General features: G+C 45.3%; 2 protein-coding genes across 3 annotated transcripts in view; both read left to right on the top strand.

Annotated features, from left to right (window-relative positions):
• OBI1 (ORC ubiquitin ligase 1) overlaps window positions 1-9,613 on the top strand; it is a 42,010-nt gene extending 32,397 nt beyond the window's left edge. For both annotated transcript variants that reach the window (XM_059684919.1, XM_059684920.1), the window contains one exon: window positions 5,955-9,613. In XM_059684919.1, the coding sequence (XP_059540902.1) occupies window positions 5,955-7,467 (1,513 nt within the window). In that variant the 3' untranslated portion in view covers window positions 7,468-9,613. The remainder of the gene's footprint in view (window positions 1-5,954) is intronic.
• An 8,506-nt stretch (window positions 9,614-18,119) lies between these two features.
• On the top strand, window positions 18,120-20,317 carry POU4F1 (POU class 4 homeobox 1). Its single transcript, XM_059684918.1, has 2 exons — window positions 18,120-18,481; window positions 19,137-20,317. The coding sequence occupies exons 1-2, from the start codon at window positions 18,359-18,361 to the stop codon at window positions 20,271-20,273; spliced, it is 1,260 nt and encodes a 419-aa protein (XP_059540901.1). The 5' UTR covers window positions 18,120-18,358; the 3' UTR covers window positions 20,274-20,317.
• The last annotated feature ends 1,841 nt before the right edge of the window (window positions 20,318-22,158 follow it).

Genomic DNA, 22,158 nt, shown 5'->3' with positions numbered 1-22,158 from the left:
AGTTTGTACATTTAAGGAATCTCTAACTGGTGGATTTTACTTGAGGAGAAAATTCTTAGGAAAGTGAAAGGAACAGTGGAAATTTCCCTTCCCTCTGAAACTCTACCTCTCTTCCATGTTTAAAATAAAGAAGATGCTTTCCTAATATCTCTCTAAAAGTCGGGGAATGAGAAGCTAGACATCTACAGCTATGTAGACAGGCAACTCTACAATAAAATCCCACTTTGTGAATGAGTCATTCTTTCTTAGGGTAAGTGTGGCAATTCTTTAAAAAAATATTTGAGAGTCACATAACTTTACTTGGTTTTCTCACATACTAACCATTACTTTGGGTAATCCTGTGCTTGTTTTAGCAGCACATATATTAATATTGGTAATCCTCACTTTACATCCTCATAAAGGACCATAAAAATGGTATTTCAAGCTAAAATTATGCAAAGCAATAATAATTAATGGGGAAGATCTCATTGTTCTATAACCTTTAACAATTTTGTCAAAACATTACAGCTCTTATTATTAGTTATAAATGTATATAGAAATGAAAAAAAATAGTAAAACTAATATTTAGGAAGCTAATGTTTATTTCTTTGGAAAAAACTTACGGAAAATAATCAATGTGCTTTCCACCTTATGGAATAACTTATATATGATGCATCTTTTCTAACACCTTAACGAACTGTCCTACTCCTAAGTTTGCATCAGCTTCCAGCACTTTATCCTTTGTGCTTTCAATGTCATGAAGTATTTCCATTTTGCTTTAATGTGAAGTTTTTTGCTAGCCTGTTACTTCCTCTAGACATCTTTATTCTTTTCATCACAACCGCTTTTCTCATTTATGTCAATAAGTTTGCCTCTCCCAAGTTCCTCGAGCATATCTAGGGGCTCTCGAATGGTGACAGGCTCAACATTCCCATGATCAGCTATTCTTCTATACTTACATTTACATTTGGTTCTAATTTCACTTCTAGAGTTAATCACCTTTCATTTCTTTAGTGCTCCTTCAACTTTGTAGGCTAATTCTGTCTTTTGATTATCCATTTCTGTAAAATGTCATGTGGCAGCACAACTACATGGTTTGCTGTTTGTGTGTGAACTGAATAACAGATCAGTGACCGGTCACTTTCAGACTTTGAAAACAATGATCTGATTGGTGATTTATCATAATGCCCATCTGCTATTTATTAGTGTTTTGTAAACTGAAAGCTAGCAGTGAAAAATTTACTTTAATTTGAACCATGTTGTTAAGTGACTGGTGTTATTTAATTAAACTGTGCCAGCTGAGATTTGTGCATATCAGAACCGTGTACAGCAAGGACATCAGCACTGAAAATCTATCAGGCTGGATCACAAAACTGGTCCAGACCCAAAGGTTTCTTTCACTTTGTTTCACAATTACTTTAGCTAGCGAGTGAGGGAAAGATATAAAATCAAAGATGCATGGAGGCGGGTAGCTCACTTTGCCGGTGTCCCTTTTGTCCCTCAAGATGATGTTTCTAAAGTTTGGTGGTCTCAGTACCGGCTGTGCTTGCTGTATTTTCCTTTTGTTGGGGATGCCTTTGAGAACTAGAGAAGCAAAATAAATTCTGGCATTTGTTCTTTTACTACATTTGCTTTCTTCTAACCTCTTTCAAACATAACCTGATCCTCCTGTGTGATGGTCTATAAGTAAATGTGGTCATGGGAACTTTTCTTTGTTGGAGGTGCCCTTGAAATAGTTATAATACCTCAAAGGTGAAACCAATAGGACTTTAATTTCTTTTCGAGTAGGGACAGGAATAATCTTATATTTCTGTAGCTTTTTGGACAAGGGGAGCCCTCAACCAGAACGTACATACACATCATTTAGCATTGCAAGATGAGAAATCCTTTGAGCTTCTCCTGGATTCTAGCAGAACGCACTTCCGATATCAGTTGCAGTTCCCATTCTGCTCTTCGATGTTTTCTCTAACATAATGAAGCCTTTGGCCATCACTGCTACTTTGAAAATCAAAGCCTTTTGGTCTCTAATGGAATGTTTATGAAAATACTCCATTTTGAAATTTGCTCAGGAAAAGGAAGTATGGTAAATGATGTTAGAAATCCCTCTGGCTTGCCTTGGCATTGATTCATTTAATGAGATGTACTCTGGAAATATCTGGAATTAGTGTGAATAAGAGTATTAAAACCCAAAGGTAAATAAGCTCTTATCCTCATTGTTTTCTTCTTGGAAGTTTAGCATCATATATGCATTCCTAATTGATATTTCTATGTGATCAAGTAAATTGCTCTTTGCCAAATTTAATATAGGTATCTAGGGTAAGCTAAAAACACCTATGTCAAAAGTCTCATCTGTTTAGCTAAGGTGAAAGTGGAAGTGTTTTGGTGTGGTTTTTTTTTTTTGGATGGAGCATTGTAGATCGGCAAGCCTGTAGTGGGAAGGAAAAAACAAAACAAAAAAAAACTATACTATTATATGTCATGCTCTGTTGCTTTTCTTGGTGTCAGTGAAAAAACAGTAGTCTTATGTATGAAACATCTAGTTTAGTAATATGGTGACTCATAAATCTTACATGTAAAAGAGGCCTAAGGACCTTTGGCTTATCCTATGGTATTGGCCCTATCTTGATGTAAGACATTAATGTGCCTTAAAATAATAAAATAACATTCATTCAAGAAATATTTAATGGAGAATTACTTCTATACCAAGAATTATTCTAGGGAGCTAGCAGTAAATATAAGATGGTCAAACTCCTCGCTTTCCTGGATTCTAATGGGGAAGAGAGAGACAGAAAACAAGTAAATTACATAGATTAATTTATCAGTTCCATGGCTTTCATTATGCATTTCTGTTCATTTGTCCATCAGCATAGGTCCCTCAGTAACATGGTAAAATGGTCTGATCACTCCAAGTATTACAGACTTGTAAAGTATTGAAATGGAATTGAGGGCAGTGACCTTTTAGAAAACAGTCAGCTCTATCGGTGACGTCTGCTTGCTTGTTCTTCTCATATGCATGCTCCCTTGCTGGCCTTTGTTGTTTGTTCTCATGGCACTTCAGCTTTCTTTTAGAAGTAACACAAAAAAATATGGTTAGGGCTATCATTTTGACTTCAACTCCAAACCATTTTTTAACTTCTTTTAAAAACATGTAGGGGCACCTCTGGCCAGGTAGCTCAGTTGGTCAGAGTGTTGTCCAGATACACCAAGGTTGCAAGTTCGATCCCCAGTCAGGGCACATACAAGAATCAACCAATGAATGCATAAATAAGTAGAACAACAAATTAATGTTTCTCTTTTTCTCTCCCTCCCTCTCTCACTTTTCCTCCCTTCCTCTCTCAAAAAAATATAAAAAAATCAATAAATTAAAAAACCACATGGTGCAAATATAGCATCTTACAATGACATTTTGTGTGAAGATGTCAAACAAAACCTGGAATAAGAAGCTTATGATATTTTGAGAAATATCTGAGTTCCCAAGGACATCCCTTTTGTAACAGACACTATTTAGTAACAATATTTGATTTGATTTTAAATCGTTTGGTATTTTTCATTTGAGGATAGCTCTATCATAAAAATTACACTTAAGAAAAAGCAAACTTTATCTTGGCACACAAATTTAAGAACGTCGCTTTGCTGTGTGCATTAAATAAACATGCTACACAATTTTTCCATTTAAAAATATGTGGATTATTTGATTATGTCAGAGTGCTTACAGTCAAGAACTCACATTATTGCTGAAGGAATTAAAGATCTTTGTCCACTTTTAAAAATTATCTTACAGAAACTACAGCTTTATCAAATACAACATTTATAAACCAAATTTTTTTTTTTTTAACAAAGAAGGAAACACTTCCATTTTTTTCACTTAACCAAATACTCATCGTGGTAAGCTTGGTCTTTAAAACAGTGAGGCTTGTTATTTTAGTTGCTTTTGTTTTCGTTATACCTATGTTTTTTTGCTTTTCTTTTTAGAGGTTGAAGGGAGTATGCTCTTTCTGAGAGTTCAGTTAATTGCAGTGAATTGATCAATATTTGGCAACAAGTCTTTTAAGGCCCTTTTTAACCTTGAGATTTTATGAATCTATATTTACCTTTGCCCTGTTTTTTTCCCTTGATGACAAGAGCCAGGATCATATCAGGGATAAACTGGAGAGAGAATTGAGCTAGTGTAGAGGACGTGATAGAGTATGTAGTGGTGACTCTAAAAGGTGCAGTTACTGTTGGTTTCTTCTCTTTTATAGTTTTTAAAAAATATTTCATACATTTTATTCATTGTAATTATTTTTATTATGGGGGGGGGGGTAGAGAAAAAATAAACCCATAAACAAAAAGCATTTGTAAAAAGTCACCTTCTTAAGTACCTTCCTCCAAGAAGATGACCCCTGAATTTTTCATGTTTCAATATATAATTAATTAAAGCAATGATTAAGAAAAGAACTTTTGTGGAGAGAAGTTATTTTTTGATGGGGTTAAAATGTAAGGCTTATGTTTATTGACTCATAGAAGCAGTATTTGTTGTTGCTGTTTTTAAAGAGAATTTTCCTTGGTGGCCAGATGGAATTTAAGGTAGACATTTTATGTCCCTTAAGGTGGGGCAGTCTATTGATTTTTATATCCTCAGCTCCAAATATACCACTAGCCCATACTACTAGGTGCTCAAAACTGGGCTGAACCCAATACCCATTCTCCTCCTCCTCCTCCTCCTCCTCCTCCTCCTTCTCCTCCTCCTCCTCCTCCTCCTCCTCTTCCTCCTCCTCTTCTTCCTCCTCCTCCACCTTCACCTCCATCTCCACCTCCACCAGAGGATTAAATAACTTCCTAACTTTTCCATTGCTTTCCTGGAGCTTATACTCTAAAGGGGAAGAGAGAGACAGAACACAAATAAATTACATGGATTAATTTATCAGTTCCTATCTTTTCCATTGATTCTCAAAGAGAGTGGAAGGGAGAGGGAGAGAAAGAAAGAAACATCGATGTGAGAGAGACACACCGACTGGTTGCCTCCCGCGGGTGCCCTGACCAGGCTGGGGATTGAGCCATTGAGCCTGCAACTGAGGTATGTACCCTTGACCAGAATCGAACTTGGGACCCTTCAGTCCGAGGGTCAGTGCTCTATGCACTGAGCCAAACCGGCAAAGACCCAATCAATACCCATTCTTAAGGCAATTGAAAATAAGATAATCCCAAGTAAAAGGAGTGAATTTTTGATGTGTTCTTTTTCAGTTACTCTCCAAAGTGTTCCTTTTCAGAAAGTGTGAAAATGTTTTTATGCGTAATATATTGTAACCACAAGCACTGACTTTATATTTCAGAGTTGGAGGAAATGAGATTGATGTTTCACATAATTGTAAAATGCCAAAAATAAGTAGAACTGAAATGAGTTAAAGCCCAGTGTTCAGAAAGGCCAAGTAAAAGCTTCAGATCAACGGTGGCTATAATTGAAAGGATCCAAATAAGTATTTAAAACCATCCCTGCTGGGACTGCTAGGATTTCTGAATTTCAAATTGGCATTTTATGTTTGACAAGGTGACATTGTATAAGAAATGTATTATAAAACACTGCTGTACGATAGGAAAATGATTGAATGTAAATATTTCAAGATGTGGACCACTGTTCAAATGTTATCATAAATCTTTGCCATTGTTTTAGGGGATAACTCTTCATGCATATATGAGATGCATTGATAGAGCTAGTTCTTAGAAGGAAAATCTTCAGCGAGTTTCTGCCTCTACTACCACTAGTCTGATTTGACCACAAAAGTACTCTTTAAATCTTTGCCATGTTATTATATGCTTATTGTTAAATAAGTGGGGAAAACCCTTTTTTTTTTTTTTTTTTTTTTTACTACATCTGGCATTGCTTTGTCCTCTTCATTGAGTGGCTGAAATATCACATGTGAAATTAGAATGGGCTGAGACAGTTGGCACTATTAAACTTTGAAAAGTAAGGCTAACTGTCCTTCTATTCCTTGCAGGTTTGGAAGGTTTACAGTAGCTGCTCTTCAGTCCAAAGTAGAACAGTATGAACGTGAAACCAATCGCCTCAAGAAAGCCCTGGAACGAAGTGATAAGTATATAGAGGAACTAGAATCTCAAGTTGCACAGCTAAAAAATTCAAGTGAAGAGAAGGAGGCTATGAATTCCATTTGCCAGAGAGCACTTTCTACAGATGGCAAGGGGTGCAAAGGCAGTGAGGAGGATATGGCATCAACGAATCAAGGTGATGGTGCCAGAAAGCAGCTTGGCTCTTCGACCCCAAGTTCTCACCTGACACAGCCTTCTAACAGTTCTGCTCGGCAGGAAAGCACCAGCAAAACAGAACTAAATTGTTCCAAGAACAAAGACGTATATCAAAAACAGGTGGAAATAATGTTAGGTGTAACTGATGCCAGTATGGATACTTATTTGGAAAGAGAATGGGGTAATAAGCCAACTGATAGTACTCCCTACAAAGATGAACTTTATGATCTTCCAGCTCCTTGCACTCCTTTGTCCCTTAGTTGCCTTCAGCTCAGTACTCCAGAAAATAGAGAGAGTTCTATGGCCAAAGCAGGAAGTTCCAAAAAGCACTCAAACCATCTCAGAAAATTGGTGTTTGATGATTTTTGTAATTCTACAAATGTTTGTAATAAAGATTCTTCAGAAGATGATAAAAGTGAAAATGAAAAGAAATCAGAATGTTTTACTTCCCCAAAGACTGGGTTTTGGGATTGTTGTTCCACAAGCTATGCCCAAAGCTTGGATTTTGAAAGCGCAGAGGGGAACACGATAGCAAATTCTGTTGGAGAGATTTCTTCAAAACTGAGTGAGAAATCAGGCTCATGTTTATCTAAGAGGTTGAATTCTATTCGCTCTTTTGAAATGAATCGGACAAGAACATCCAGCGAAGCCTCAATGGACGCAGCTTACCTTGACAAAATCTCTGAGCTGGATTCAATGATGTCTGAGTCAGACAACAGTAAGAGCCCTTGTAATAACGGTTTTAAGTCAGTGGATTTGGATGGGTTATCAAAGTCGTCTCAAGGCAGTGAATTTCTTGAGGAACCAGATAAATTGGAAGAAAGAACTAAGCCAAACCTTTCCAAAGGTTCTCTAACTTCTGATCAGTTAGAAAATGGAAATGAATGGAAACCGTCTTCTTTTTTCCTCCTCTCTCCATCTGACCAAGAAATGAGTGAAGAATTTTCACTCCATCCCAGTTCTAACTCAGGAACTAATGAACTCAAACCCCCAAGCTGTTTATTTCAGACGGAGTTTTCCGAGGGTGTTTTGTTAAGCAGTTCACATAGGCTGTTTGAAGATCAAAGGTTTGGGTCATCTTTGTTTAAGATGTCCTCAGAGATGCATGGTCTTCCTAACCACCTTCAGTCTCCTTGGTCTACTTCTTTTGTGCCTGAAAAAAAGAATAAAAATGTGAATCAATCAACAAAAAGAAAAATCCAGAGCAGCCTTTCCAATGCTAGCCCATCAAAAGCAACTAAAAGTTGACTCATTAGGAAGGTGCCATTTATGTTTTTGTCCAGAGAGGAATACAAGTTTTTAAAGTTACCTTTTTCCCCCTCATAAAAGTTCTGTACAATTTTGAATTGGTAATCTTTAGTCAACTGTCAAGTCAGAATGGTAGATTAGCCTATACCCAGAATACTTTCGTTCATTTTGAAGAGTTTCTTCATTTTCAAATGGGAATATTTTTGACCAGAAGGTTTCTTTTAAATGAATATTATATGTATCTGGTTTGGGTATATTTCAGCCGTGGGCAAGCTACGGCCCGCGGGCCAGATCCGGCCTGTTTGAAATGAATAAAACTATTGAAAAAAAAGACCGTACCCTTTTATGTAATGATGTTTACTTTGAATTTATATTAGTTCACACAAACACTCCATCCATGCTTTTGTTCCGGCCCTCCGGTCCAGTTTAAGAACCCATTGTGGCCCTCGAGTCAAAATGTTTGCCCACCCCTGGTATATTTTGTTTTGAATCTTGATTTAACTATTAGATACAATGGCCTATTAATGAGCCTCAGTTATCTTCAGAACTAGGATTTCTTAAATAAAACTCTAAGTGTTCTCTACACACTGCTCATGACACTTGAGTTTCTTTAAAAGATTTTCCTAGGGTGGACATTATTTTGCCCCCTTTTATTTATGTCTAGTAGTGGCCTTTTAAGCAAGGCCATCATGGAGAAAATAGCACTCTAACCTCAGACCAATATTAAATTACTTATTTTTTTCCCGATTTTATGTGTATGCATTTTTAATATTGTGTTTTGTTCAGTTTTTGTAAAAACATTTTGCTAGTATGAAAGAATACATTTCTATATGAAAATATTTGTTTTATGTCAGATAACTTTCCTTTGTTCATCTTTTTGTGTGTAGTGAAAAATCAAAAATTGAGCCTACTTTGGAAAGAAGGCATGGAACAGTTGGGTTTGGAGGAGCCTAAACATGGTAGCCTCATTGTTCCAGATAGACAGGTGCAAAAGCACTCACTAACGAGTTCTTGATCCACTCATGTGGATCTGCCAGGGAAGCTTTTTTGGACTGATCAAGTTCTTGTTTGCATGTTACTGTTCTTTGTAAAAACTCTATGCATGATAGCTTTCTTGCTTGCACTGTTTTTCTTAAGAAAAAGACGTTTCAATTGGCTAATGGAATATCTTCTAAGTAGGACTTTTTTTTTTTTTAATGAAGAGTGTTAGGGTGAGAATAGGTGAGCTAAAGCACAATTTATAATTTAGGCTCTGAAAAAGTTTGCTCTCTACATGTTTGGTATAGCTATATAGGCTTTTAAAAAATGGTTTACTATGCTAGTGACTTGCTTAGCTAATGTGCACTGAACATTTTATATTGATATCTTACTATTTTATGTTAATACTGCATGCTTTTCTATGTGAATTGAATAAAGGATGCCATAGCACCGTAATCCTTGATATTGTCTCAGATATTGAGTTAGCCTATAAAGATCAGTCAAACGTATCATTTTTAATGGATCTTACAATATAAACGTTGACAAACTATGACCCATGAACCAAATCTGGCCTGCACCTGTTTTTGTGAAAGGCCTATGAACTAAAACGAGTTTATATATTTTTTAATGTTTTTTTAAATGCAAGGAATATTCCATAACACAGGAAAGTGATAAGTAATTTGAATTCCAGTGTTTCTGTATACAGTCTTATTAGAACACAACTACTTATTTGCTTACATATTATCTATGGCTGCTTTTGCACTGCAGTGGCAGAGTTGAATAGTTGTAACAGAGGCCATATGTCTCACAAAGCCTAAAATACAGAAAAATGTGCTGACCCTGTCAGACTCAGGATTCAACAAAACCATAAAAGTAAAACAAATCGCTTTTATGATTTGGAGAATCATGCCCTCCACTTTTAGAACTAATAAGCCAAAATAAAATTTTTAAAGAGCTAATATAAAGCATTTTTTTTTGTTTTATCATACATATTTTCCAAAAAGTATTTATGTGTCATTTTATCTTTCTGTTATGTTAAAAGCTAATGGATACTTTCAGAGATAGTAGCATTTTAAGTACCTTTGACAATGTGGTTATACATTTGAAATTTTATTAAATGTAGAAATCTAATTTTTTTCTGAATAGAATAAATTTGGGGGTGAGCCTCTTATTCTGTCTGTAACTTTTCTGTGTCATGAATGTATCAGTTTTCAATTCAAATATATACTGACACTGTGCAATGGAATCCAGTGTGTAACCTGATTTACTAATGCCTACCGACAGAGTGTCTATATTGGACCAGAGTTTTTCCCAGCCACTTTAGAAACACTGCTCCATCCTCCCCAAAACAACATTTCATATATTAAGTTAATCAAATCTGTAAATTTCTCAGTTGAAGAGTTTTATTTTAAATACAGTCTCATTTGTCCTCTTTACCATAATCTACGTCATGACAAATATGGTGGTCTCATATTTTTTAATACATTTGTTATGTACACAGACTAAAAAACAGCCACCATCTTTTATTGAATCGAAGTAATTTGCTAACCTATCTCATAATCCTCTTTTCAAATTCTGTGAGCCAACTATTATCTCCAGTTCACAAATACATGAATTGAGGATTAGTGGTCAAATGCATCTGGAATGGGATAGAACTGTTTTGCAGCTGAACCTCTAACTCCAGAGCTTGTACTCTTCCTCCCTTCTGCATGGGAGTTCACATTTCTAGGCCAAAGAATGAATGGAGATGAAATTTCCAAGGATTCTTTTAAACATGTTTTGGAAGTATTAGTGTGTTTCTTTTTCAAATAAAATTTAATTCCTGCCTATGTTCCTGGATCTGACTCTACTACTAAGTGGAAGCTCAATGATGGGAGTGTGTATGTGCTACTTTTAAGTTTATAAACATTCACATTAACTCTGACACTTTTATGAATTTAAAGGCTATCTTAGAAAAAGATGCACTAGTGATAAAGGAAGCAGACATTTATTAGTTCATGTCTTTATAAAAACAGCATCTGTTGACTGCTCATCTTTCTAAAATGCTATACAGTGTGACATGCTAGATTTTTTCTTTACATGACCTTTAGCTTTCATCATTTAACTTTAGAAATCTACATCCCATCCAAAGCAAGTCTTTTTCCTGTTTTAATGGATCAACTGAGACCAAAACTCAAAATGGTAGACCCTTAATTTCAAATCTTTGTTTTCCTCTAATCTCTTTTTCATTTACCTTGGTTTGAAACAACTATAGGTAACACTGAAAAAGGCTAGAACTTGGATCTTGAACTCTAAGGTGTTTCAGGAACTCATTTCTGTAATACCTCAATGCTTTCAGTTTTTCAAATATATGCACTAGATTTTTTTTTTTCCCTTTGCTTTTGACCCGGTGAATATTTGAGAACATCAGATTAACAGTTTAACTTTATTGAACGTAGCCTATTAGATTAGAGGGGTTTCCCAAAGCCTCCTAAGAAGGTCTTTCATTCCTATTTGTGGGAGTCCTACAACATAGTCTTTGCCCATCACGATGTAACCTGATCCTTATAATACTTGGCAGAGAGAAAACCTTTTAAGCAATGATCTCAGAGTGCACAGTGAACATTTATTGCCTAATTCTCGGAACCCTACTCTGAGCGAGGAAGCATCTGTTAAATGCAGATTTCTTTTGAGAACTCATCTGGAACTCAGGCTAGGGTGATTTTGTTTTATATGACAGGCAGGCTAGAATACCCTGAATTGAAGCTACACTTCTTGAAAGATGGTAGGTTCCTGGGTCTGCTGTGTTTTAACAGGGAGCAGACCTCCTCTAGTAAAGGTTAGTTGGATTAGGCAAGTGTGTAGAATCATGGGCCATCCGTGACACCTATAATTTGTGGGTGGAAAGGTCCAATCCCTAAGGACAGTAATTTTACATAGGCGTTTACTGAGACTTTCTGTGAGGAGGGAGGACCTAGTTCTCCTCCATTATCATTCTTACAACATATCCATGGGTGAATGGAAAAGTGCTCCTGTTGGAGAGAGCGTGGAGCAGAGAGGAAACCAGATGGCTTCCCGTTGGTACTGTTTGTATTGGGTCGTTAAGGATGAATAGTAGTTAAGTGTGGAAGAGGGCATTTCCTGGTGGCCGCTATGCTGGATGGGACGCCTATTTAGCCTACTCCTAGAAGAGGTGCAGAAGGAACCATTCTCTAAGTCAGGGTTCCCGATTGAAAAAGACTTAAGATGCTCCAGCCTGAGCTGGCGAGTTTGTCTTTGCCCCGCCTTCTCCCTCGGAGCCTCCCTGGAGACTCCAGGCTGGCCCTCGCCGCGAGGGCCGGCGGCCGCCTGATGGCGAGACGGTGACTCCCTGGGCGCTGCCAGGCTCAGGAGGTGGCTGGACTGGCCCATCATCGGTCCATTAAGCCGAGGCTTGGCGCTCCAAAGGCCGGAAGGCGCGACCTCGCTTCACTCACAGGGTCATCTTTGTGCTGGGGTGGGGGTGGCTGGGGCGGGTGAGAGCTGGCCCGCCGACCGGGCCCTGAGCCGCCTTTCCTCCCCGTGGTCCCAGCGAGCCCAGCCTTCCCGGATTCCCGCATCCAGCACCGCTTCCCCCCTCCTCCGAACGAGTCTACCGGGAGCGCGGACACGCCCGGTGGCCCTCAGGCCGGAGTTTCCAGCGCTTCGGAGGGCGCTCTCAGTTGGTCCCGCCCCGTCCCCACCCTCAGAAATGACTGGCTCTGCGGTTTCCTTTAATTTTATGGCCACTCACGAACCTGGCGATTAAGACGCCAAACCAACAAAGAGTTTTCTTTCCACCTTAACCTTGCACACAATCCTTTAACAAATTAATTAATCCTAATGAATTAACACTTCATTTATTTAAACGCGCTACAGTCCATGAATTAAATTTTCATGCAGTGATTAAAGGCTGTTAAAATATGCATGATTTCGTTAAAATTTTATAATAAATCAGGGCAATGTGTTACATGACAAGGCAACTATTTCCCAGCCCCTCGCAAGGGGCTTTGATTTGTGCGGGCGGCGGGGAGGAGGGGCGGCGGCGCCGGCGAGCGTCGGAGCCGGGCGACGGGACCCAGCTGCTCTCACTCGGCGTGGGGACCCGCGGCTTCGCGCTTTCCGCCGCCGCTTCTGAACCCTTCGGGGATCCCGCTCCTGCAGGCAGAGCTGTGCCTGCGGAGGGCAACGGAGCCCGCCTCCCGGTCCCGGGAACCGCGCTAGCGGCTGGGCTGGGAGTCCGCTGCTGTGGATCTGCGCCAGCGGAGCTCCCTCCAACCAGGGCGCGCGGGCGTCCGGGTCGCCGCTGCGGGCGAGGCGGCGGGCAAGCGAAAGGGAACTTAGATCTTCGTCGCGTGGGGTCCTGGGCGGGCGTGTCCGTGGCAGAGCTGGTTTGTTCGTTGTTTTTATCCTGGGGAACTCGAAACCCTGGCTCTAACCAGCGCGCTCTTGCAGTGTTGAAGCTGCCTGGTCGAGGCAGGGGCGGCTCTGCGTCTCTTGGGGCCTAACCCACAGGGGCCTGTGGCCATACTTAGTGCCACCGCATTGCTCACTTGGGCAACCAAACTGGTTCTGGCAACTAGCGGGCGGGGAAGGCGTGCCCCTGTTGGGTTGGAGATGTAGTTATCTTGTGTCACCCCTAGGGCTTTCACAAGGTGGGTGGCTTTTAAGTCCACTGAGAGATTAGGCTGGAGATATATACAGCGGTGGGCAAACTGTTTTACAGTTGTTCATTTAAAAAGAATACAATAATTAATAAATAAAAATACACGGATAAACTCTGTTTCGCATACTCACAACTGTAAACCTACATTTGCCCAGCCCTGCACATAGATCCCTAGTTAGGTAGCACCGAGAGTGATAATGACCCGCAGTGAAGTTTACTGGGACGCATCATCACTCGTGCTGCAAGAGCATCATGGACATCTGGAGGGGGTGGAGGGAGGAGGAGTCAACATCCACGAAAATGTTTCCAAGGGAAGTTGCATTTGAATTAAACGGACAGAAGAAACAAAATAGTGGATTTTCCACTGGATTGCTCCAAAAAATATTCCGCGAATCCCAGCTGGAATCCAGTCTGGATGCGGGGCTGAGAGCCTTACTAGAGATCACCACCGGTCCCAATAACTCATGCCCTCGCCCCTGACCTTGGGGCAGACCGAGACCAGCGGCCCCGGATGCGGACCGGGAGGGGTAGAAAGGAAGGACAGAGGCCTCCTGGAAGCCTCCAAGCCCCAGCCTGCAAGAACGCGACTCTTTCTGGTCGCGCGCCTGGGGCTGAGCTGGGCCCTGCAGGTGGCAGAGGTGGGCGCCCAGGCCTTGCGGGCTGCGGTGGTCGGTCCGAGGGCCTTTGGCAGGGCCGGCGAGGAGCCCAGACTTCTTGCCTGGGTAGGGACCGAGTCGGAATGCGGGAGGGTAGCGCTGAGAGCCGAAGGATCAAAGGATCAAAACAGCCCAGGCGTGGCCCTGAGAAGGCGAACCGGAGTCGAAGTGGAAAGCACCTTGTCAGTCCCTCCTCTAGCTCACCCTTGGGACAGTGTCCGAGCTGGGGCGTGTGAGGACCGCCCTAGTGCAACCCCTCTTCCGAGAAACACCCCCCGCCCCCACCCCCCCCCCCCACCCCCCAGCACCACAGGCCGGCTTCTCTATGCCTGCCTCTTCCCACTGCCCAAAACAACCCAAGCCTCATCTGAAACCGGCTGACCCTGGACTCTGGGGGCTTCCCCTGCGCGCGGTGAATGCCCAGTTTCAACCTGTACAACTGCCGGAGGGACACCTGGGGTTCCGAGTCTGGGAGCAGAGCTCCCCCTTGGGCCACCGGAACCTGAGGTGGCCCCGCCTGTGGGTAGGGCCCGATCCCCGGGTTTGGGCAAGAACGTGGGTCCCTATCCCCTTCTCCTGTGCCCACACAACCTCCGCGCACTTAAGTGAACATTTCAAATGGCCAAAAAACGGTCTGAATCTGGACAAATAACTGCAACGAATGGAGGGAGAGGGAGTATGCAGGTAGCGGTTCCTGAGGCTAGCGCTAACGTCCCCCAAGCCCCTTTGGAAGGAGAAAGGCAGCCGCAGCTGCAGGCACGCTCTCCTGAAGTTGGTGTGCGTGTGTGTTGGGGGGGGTGGGGGGGCGAGAGGGAAACGGGCGCGTAGGACAGTCAAAGGCGAGGAGAAGTCACCCCCAACAGTGCGGGCTCCCACCCAGCGCCTCTGTCGCGGGTCCTCACTGGAACCAAGGAGTGTCTGCTCCCTGAGCTTGGGAAAGAGGCTCTGCCAAAGGAAATGTTAAGTGGGGCCTGCCAAAGGAGGAGGAGAAAATTAATTAATGAGGGAAAGAAATGTGTCTCTGATCCAGATGATAGACTCCCTTTCCCCGGGGGGCGGAAATTCCTTGGAAATCAATAGCTGTGCATTCATTATCCGCCCCTTGATAAAATGCAAAGCTATGAGATGGGGGAGGGGTAGTCTGTGTTGGTCATTAAACAAGGAGGAGGGGATGGGGGTGGGGACCTGCTCAGGAATCTATGCCAAGGCTCAGCCCCACGTGGGCATCTGTAGTACAGGCAGGGGGCAACTAGTTACTGCACTTGCCAAACTGGGAAAACAGTGACATATCCCTGGGCTGAGCTCTGGTCCATCACCCTTTCCTTTCACTGCCTTGGGGTAAGTAGGGGAAGGCTTGCTAAGGTCTAAGGCACACCTGCTTCTAGATCCACCACTGTGCCCCACTCACTAGCCTGGGGCTAATGCCCAGCAGGGATATGGCAGGGTAATTCTCCAACCATCACCGACACTCCACACCCCGTATTACTCTACCTCACATTGCACCTGTCACACCTGTACCATAAACACCTCTTCCTTCACCTGTAGCTGCCTCGCTGTCAGATTGCCACCTCCTGGAGGGCAGATACCCATATTTTACAACTCAGTTGATCTCCAGTGTCTTGCCTTGGCCCAGACTGGTGCCAAGCAACCATTTGAGGAAGGAAGGTAAGGTAGAAAATAAATGAGAGAGGGATGAAATAATTGATTTTGGAAATGGAACGTCTAAAGTCAAGATGTACAGCTCTGTGTGAAGACAGCACACCCCTCTGGCCAGTCTCCATCTCCTTTTTAGGGAAAAAAGAGACCTGTCCGTGATCCTCCTGCTTGCCCCCCAGGAGCCCTGGCTTGGTGAAGCCTCTCTGGCTTTAATCCTGGCCCTCCCCATCTGCCTCCTCTTCCCTCCTATTCACGCATATTGTTGTATGGGGCATTTTTACTCTGTTCAAGCACCTTGCTAAGCGCCACCGTGGACAAAGATGTGCCTTAAATGGACTTCTAATCAATTGGTTGGGGAGTGGGTTGAGAACTGTGCCCACAGTCCTCATATTTCTAGCCCCTGGAAAAGCAAGATATTCTGGGCAAAGGTCTGACCCCCCGCCCCCTCCAGGTAAGAAGGGATCCGGTGTCCAAAGAGGTAAGGCATTGAATTCCTGACCTTAATCCAGGTGCCTCTCCACTCACTGGGCTTACTGGTGCCCTCCAAGCTTTGGAGGATAAACCAAGATGAGCTTTGGGCACTCTGGGGTTCGCCTTGCTCTCTGGAGGTCCACCTGGGCCCAAAGCTGTGCTGTTTGCGTTTCTGTCTCCCTGAACCCTTCACGGCCCCTAAATGTCAGCGTTTTGCTTGGGTGGGTGCTAGTATCCCAGCGCTCGCCCGCAGCGGGGCCCTTCTTTCCCTTGAGGGAGAGCTCAGAGAACGCCTCGAAGGGTAACAGAAGGGATTAGGTTAAACCTGGACACCCGCTGCGACCACTGCGTGGGACTCTCGCTCCCTCCAGCGCTGTCCTGCTCATCGTCCATTTCTCGTAGAGATAAAGTTACATTTAGCACTCCCAGGGGACCGTGTAATGGATGGAAACGCGGCTCCTTCTCGTACCAGCAAATGAACATTCCTCTTACTCCCTTCTTGGGCTGCAAGGGGCGGGTTGGAGGTGGGGGTGGGGGCAGAGAGAAAATAACAGAAAGAAAGAAAAGGAAAGCTACGGTGATGCCTGTGGGCTCCTCTTAGAATTTGATTAGTGACTGAGTATGCTAAATACACAGGCGATTGTCCAAAGAAAAGATAAAATCAAACGCGAATGCAAATTTAGGTTTATAGAAATGAGATCTGCTCATTGGTGGGAATGCAGATCCCTTTGGTGTGTGGGAGAGACCAGGAAAATTATTTATCTGATCTCTGCCTCCCATAAGCAGCCCTTTTCGGCTCTCCAGCTCTCTCGTCCCAGATGTGATAACATCTGGGCTATTATCACTCCGGGCTAGTGCTGCTCCTTGGGGACTCAGGCACCTGAACTGTGGTCCCCTGTGAGGCCCTGGATTGGCCCTCCAGAAAAGGGCCATACAATAGGTCGGGTAATTGATTTATTCTTCTTTTTAGGTTTAGATTTTACAGTAACAAAAATAAATATTGTAAAAGCCAGGTCAGAGCTTGGGCCCGTTCTTTCAAATTGGTTTGGGTTAATATTTTAATTATATTTTTTAATAAACTGGCTTAATCCTGTCTCCTATTGAAGAAAAAATATACATGGTGAAGAAGCCAACCCGATGGGAGGAAAAGAAAGTTCTCTTTCCAACATCTTATTCCCTTTTCTCCGAGGTGATTTCCTTTTCTTGGAGTTTCCAGGATAAAGTGTGTGTGTGTGTGTGTGTGTGTGTGTGTGTGTGTGCGCGCGCGCGCTGAGGGAAGGAAAGGATCCCAACTACACCCTGTTAACTATCTTTCCTTTTGTTTACCAGAAGCCTCAGATCACCCGGAGCTCGTTTGAAATGTGGGTTTGTACACAGTTAAAGGAGACAAACAGTAAGAGAAAGGCACAATTTCATTTCAACAGCCATTCCCGGAGTAGAAAGCACACGCTCCTTGTGGCTTCTAAGTGGCTGTCACTGTCGGTGCCTGACACAGTTATAGTCACAAAAACAACAACAAAAGTATGCGGAGGAAATTAAATTATAAGGAAATCAATAGCGTCTGACTGCTTCAAACGAATGTCTGTCACCGCGATTATTCTCCAGGAAGCTATTTATAAACCTTGAAAGAAACAGGTTCTTGCAGCACAGGACAGCACCTTCTGCATTTCTGTGTTGTTATTTATACTGTATCCAGAGGAATGCGCGGGCATAATTTAACATACAAATGCCCAGCTCTATACATTATATAACAGCTTGTTAGACATCCCAGCGAGGAGGTGTGCCTAAGTAATGCGCATATATTCTGGGCTTGCGCTGGGGCGGGGGTTGAGAGAAGAGGGGAAACCGTGGGCAGCGAATGAACACCGTGATTTTCTCTGCTTAAAAGGTGCCTACCCTCAGACAATAGCTGGCCCTTTTGATCTTTTCAGACCCGTGGTGGGAAAGGTGAGGTGTGCAGTGCGCATGCCTGGTCAGCTACAGGTACAACACCTGCGCTGTCCTTGCTGGTGGTCACTATAAGAGTGGCTCCCACGCGCCGGTCGCTGCCCGGCGAGCGCGCGCGCGCGCGCGCAGTCGCACGGCGCCGCGGAGTAGGAGTGCGCGCGTCAGACAGACCGAGACAGCTGATGACTGTCAGCGCGGCGGGGCCGCGAGCTCTCGCGAGAGCTCCCCGGGCCGGCCGCGAGAAGTGGGACTCAGGTGTAAGAGGAGTGCATCCCGTCCGCGCGCGGGGCTAGAGCTCTTGGAGAAGTGGGCTCGGTGCGCGGCGCTCTGCGCGGTCCCAGGGAGCGCCGGGCGGCAGCGGCGGCCGCAGGAGCAGCAGCAGCAGCCCCCCGCGTGGCCGCCGCCTCCGCGCCGCCAGCCGCCAAGGCTGCAGCCTCCGAAGGGAGGCCAGGGGAACCGGGGTGCGGACTTTCCCGCGGACTTTCGGAGTGTTTGTGGATTTACATGCCCAGCCATCAAGATGATGTCCATGAACAGCAAGCAGCCTCACTTTGCCATGCATCCCACCCTCCCTGAGCACAAGTACCCATCGCTGCACTCCAGCTCCGAGGCCATCCGGCGGGCCTGCCTGCCCACGCCGCCGGTAAGCGCCCCACGCCCGCGGTCCCAGCCCGCGCACTCGTCCCCTCCCGGTCTCCGAGACGCTGCATGTCGGGTGCTGGTGTGTGCAAAGGTCCCGGTGCGGGGATTTGAGGGCAGGGATTCTTTTTAAAGAGAAATCCCGTTGCTTGGTACATTTTGTACAGTGGCACTTAATGTCATGTTTCTGTCGCCCCTGCCTTCATGTCGGGCGCTTGCGATCAGAGTGGGGATCGGTGGGGCCAGCACTCTCGACTTTGCTCCACTGTCGCTGTTAATGTCACGCCTCGGAAAGGCGATCTCTGCGTGTTCGGTGCGCGACACGGGTCCCAGCTGCGAGTTACATCTCCGTTTCTTCTTCTTTCCCCTCTCCTTTTTCGTCTCTCACTCTCTTTCCCGCAATGTGCTCCTGTGTTCTCCTCTCCTTACATCTGTTCTCCTCCCTACACTCTCCACCCTTCTCCTCCGTCCCCGGTCCCATCTCCAACACGTCCCCATTCCATTTTTCCCGGTCTCCACTCTCCCCGCCCCTGTTGTTGTTATTTTGGTTGCTTTGTGTTTGTTCTTTGCTTGTTGTGCCGTCTGGTTTGTGTGTGGTTTTGTTTTGTTTTGCTTTTTTGGTTTTGTGGTTTTTTTGGTTTGGTTTGTGTCGCCTGCAGCTGCAGAGCAACCTCTTCGCCAGCCTCGACGAAACGCTGCTGGCGCGGGCCGAGGCGCTGGCGGCTGTGGACATCGCCGTGTCCCAGGGCAAGAGCCACCCGTTCAAGCCGGACGCCACGTACCACACGATGAACAGCGTGCCATGCACGTCCACGTCCACCGTGCCGCTGGCGCACCACCACCACCACCACCACCACCACCAGGCGCTCGAGCCCGGGGACCTGCTGGACCACATCTCCTCCCCGTCGCTGGCGCTCATGGCCGGCGCGGGCGGCGCGGGCTCGGCGGGCGGCGGTGGTGGCGCCCACGACGGTCCGGGGGGCGGCGGTCCGGGGGGCGGCGGCGGCCCCGGCGGCGGCGGCCCCGGGGGCGGCGGCGGCGGCGGCCCGGGGGGCGGAGGCGGCGGCCCGGGCGGCGGGCTGTTGGGCGGCTCCGCACACCCGCACCCGCACATGCACGGCCTGGGCCACCTGTCGCACCCGGCGGCTGCGGCCGCCATGAACATGCCGTCGGGGCTGCCGCACCCCGGGCTGGTGGCGGCGGCGGCGCACCACGGCGCCGCGGCGGCGGCAGCGGCGGCGGCGGCGGGGCAGGTGGCGGCGGCGTCCGCGGCCGCGGCCGTGGTGGGCGCGGCCGGCCTGGCGTCCATCTGCGACTCGGACACGGACCCGCGCGAGCTCGAGGCGTTCGCGGAGCGCTTCAAGCAGCGGCGCATCAAGCTGGGCGTGACGCAGGCCGACGTGGGCTCGGCGCTGGCCAACCTCAAGATCCCGGGCGTGGGCTCGCTCAGCCAGAGCACCATCTGCAGGTTCGAGTCGCTCACGCTCTCCCACAACAACATGATCGCGCTCAAGCCCATCCTCCAGGCGTGGCTCGAGGAGGCCGAGGGCGCGCAGCGCGAGAAAATGAACAAGCCCGAGCTCTTCAACGGAGGCGAGAAGAAGCGCAAGCGGACTTCCATCGCCGCGCCCGAGAAGCGCTCCCTCGAGGCCTACTTCGCCGTGCAGCCGCGGCCCTCCTCGGAGAAGATCGCCGCCATCGCCGAGAAACTGGACCTCAAAAAGAACGTGGTGCGGGTGTGGTTTTGCAACCAGAGACAGAAGCAGAAGCGGATGAAATTCTCCGCCACTTACTGAGGGGGTGGGGCGGGTGGGCGCGGGAGGAGGGGCCGAGCAGGGAGCTGAAGGGGCCTTTCGGGGCTTTTCCCGGGCCGGGCTCCTTCCCCCCGGATCTGGCGTGTCCGTTATCCTGCCTGCGTTTGGCGAATCCGTCCTCCAGCGCTCTCTTTCGCCCCCTCCTTCCCTTATGCTCTCCTGGCCTTCACCCTCCCCCAGCCCGGAGCACTGGGGTGCTGGGTGTGGACGTCGTCGGAGAGGGAGCATTGGGGTGAGCTGGTAGCTGAGGGGGAAAGAAAGCGGAGCCTGGAGGAGGGGTTTTGAGGAACAGGATGGTTCTGGGGGTTAGGGTGGGGGGAGACTGGAAGGGTAGAGAAATGGACTGTTTTGGACCAGAGACATTTATCAAAATCTCCTGGGGACCAAGGAACTATGTACAAAAACAAACCTACCAACCACCAAAAAAAAACACACAAAAAAACACCTAAACAAATAAAAGCAAACTAAAACAAAGCAGAACAAAAGCAAATAAAATATGCGTTAGAAATTTAACTCCAGGGAGCCATATTCTGCAGCTTCAATCCCCCCCTAAGGAAGAGAAAACAAGAGCACCACCATTATTACCACTGACCCAACCCTTCACAAATGAACTGAAAAACGAAAGCCAAATGAACTGGAAGGTGAGATTGTGGGTAGCTAAGCTAGTTGTTCTGTGTATTTAATTTAATTTTCCCCTCTCAGTCTCACCTCTACCCCACCCACGTTCTCTTTGATTATTTTTTGCGTTCCAAAGAGACTGGATGGCTGCCCTCCATTGCCAGAAAGTGAGAGGGGGAACAGCTAAAGGGGGCGGGGGTATTATGGCCTGTGTAGGTGGAGTACAAGTTTTCCACGGACTCAGCCTGTACTCCTGCGGCCTGGGCCCATTCGGGTGGGGGTGTTCAGGGAGAGAGAGGCAGTATTTGAGCTGACTAAAAGGCAGAATTTATGGAGCTCCGAAAGAAATATTTTATTCTAGAAGAATAAAACAATTTTGACAAGTTCTTTTCCTTTTCATTTTTGCTCTTATATCTAAGATCTAGAAACAGACTATTTCAAAATCAGTGCCACCCCCCTCCATAGAACTTGCTTGCTTGCCCTTTCACTTTCACTTATTTTTCTGAGTGTAGTTTATTTAAAACTACCTACTGAATTTTATTTCCTATTGATTCAAATAGATTAATGGGATGGAAAACAATAGGAGAGATACTGTGTCCCTTTTACTCCACAGAACAAGACTCATTTAGCTCTTCTAGGTACCCTTTTCTTCTCTCTTGGAGAACATGAAATGGTTGAAATATTGAGAAGTTTTTGCTTTCGGTTGGAGCAGGACTTGGCTGTGGGGGAAAATCAACTAAATCCCAAATGAGAGGAAGACAGAGTTAAAGTCCTCCATTTGTTTCAAAAGGGTCTGCATGTTGGGAGGGGGGGAAGCAGAACAACTGTGTTTCATTATTATTATTATTATTCAAAAGTAATTTATTGCTGGGGATAAATGTTGGGTAGCAAGAACTTTAATTTGCACTACCAGTCTCCCAAATAGAAAACCATGTATAGTATTTCATAGTTATAATCAAGGTACTTTATGAACTGCTGATGGATTAAAAAATGAGAAAGACAGTTGAAGGTGGTTAGGTAAAATGCTTGCTTGGTGCACAAGATACTCTCTTGATCTCATGTGGGGATGGTTTATTACCATCCTTTAACAAGAACTTAAAAAATTGAAAACAAATGTGGAAAGAAAAGGGAAAAAAAAACACAAAAAAACCCTGCCATTTAACAAGACTGAAATCATGCATGACCTGAAAAGTGCAGAAAGAAACACAATTAGGTCTCACTCTGGTTAGGCATTATTTATTTAATTACA

This window comes from Myotis daubentonii, chromosome 2 (genome assembly GCF_963259705.1).
Source record: "Myotis daubentonii chromosome 2, mMyoDau2.1, whole genome shotgun sequence".
NCBI lineage: Eukaryota > Metazoa > Chordata > Mammalia > Chiroptera > Vespertilionidae > Myotis > Myotis daubentonii.
The sequence above is the reverse complement of the archived record's forward strand: the minus strand, read 5'-3'. Positions and strand labels throughout refer to the sequence as shown.

What these genes read in the sequence shown, in the direction of transcription:
- POU4F1 (XM_059684918.1), top strand. Translation starts at nt 18,359, where the DNA reads ATGATGTCCATGAACAGCAAGCAGCCTCACTTTGCCATGCATCCCACC. An exon ending in CCTGCCTGCCCACGCCGCCG is followed by an intron (nt 18,482 to 19,136) that starts GTAAGCGCCCCA and finishes TGTCGCCTGCAG; the next exon opens with CTGCAGAGCAACCTCTTCGC.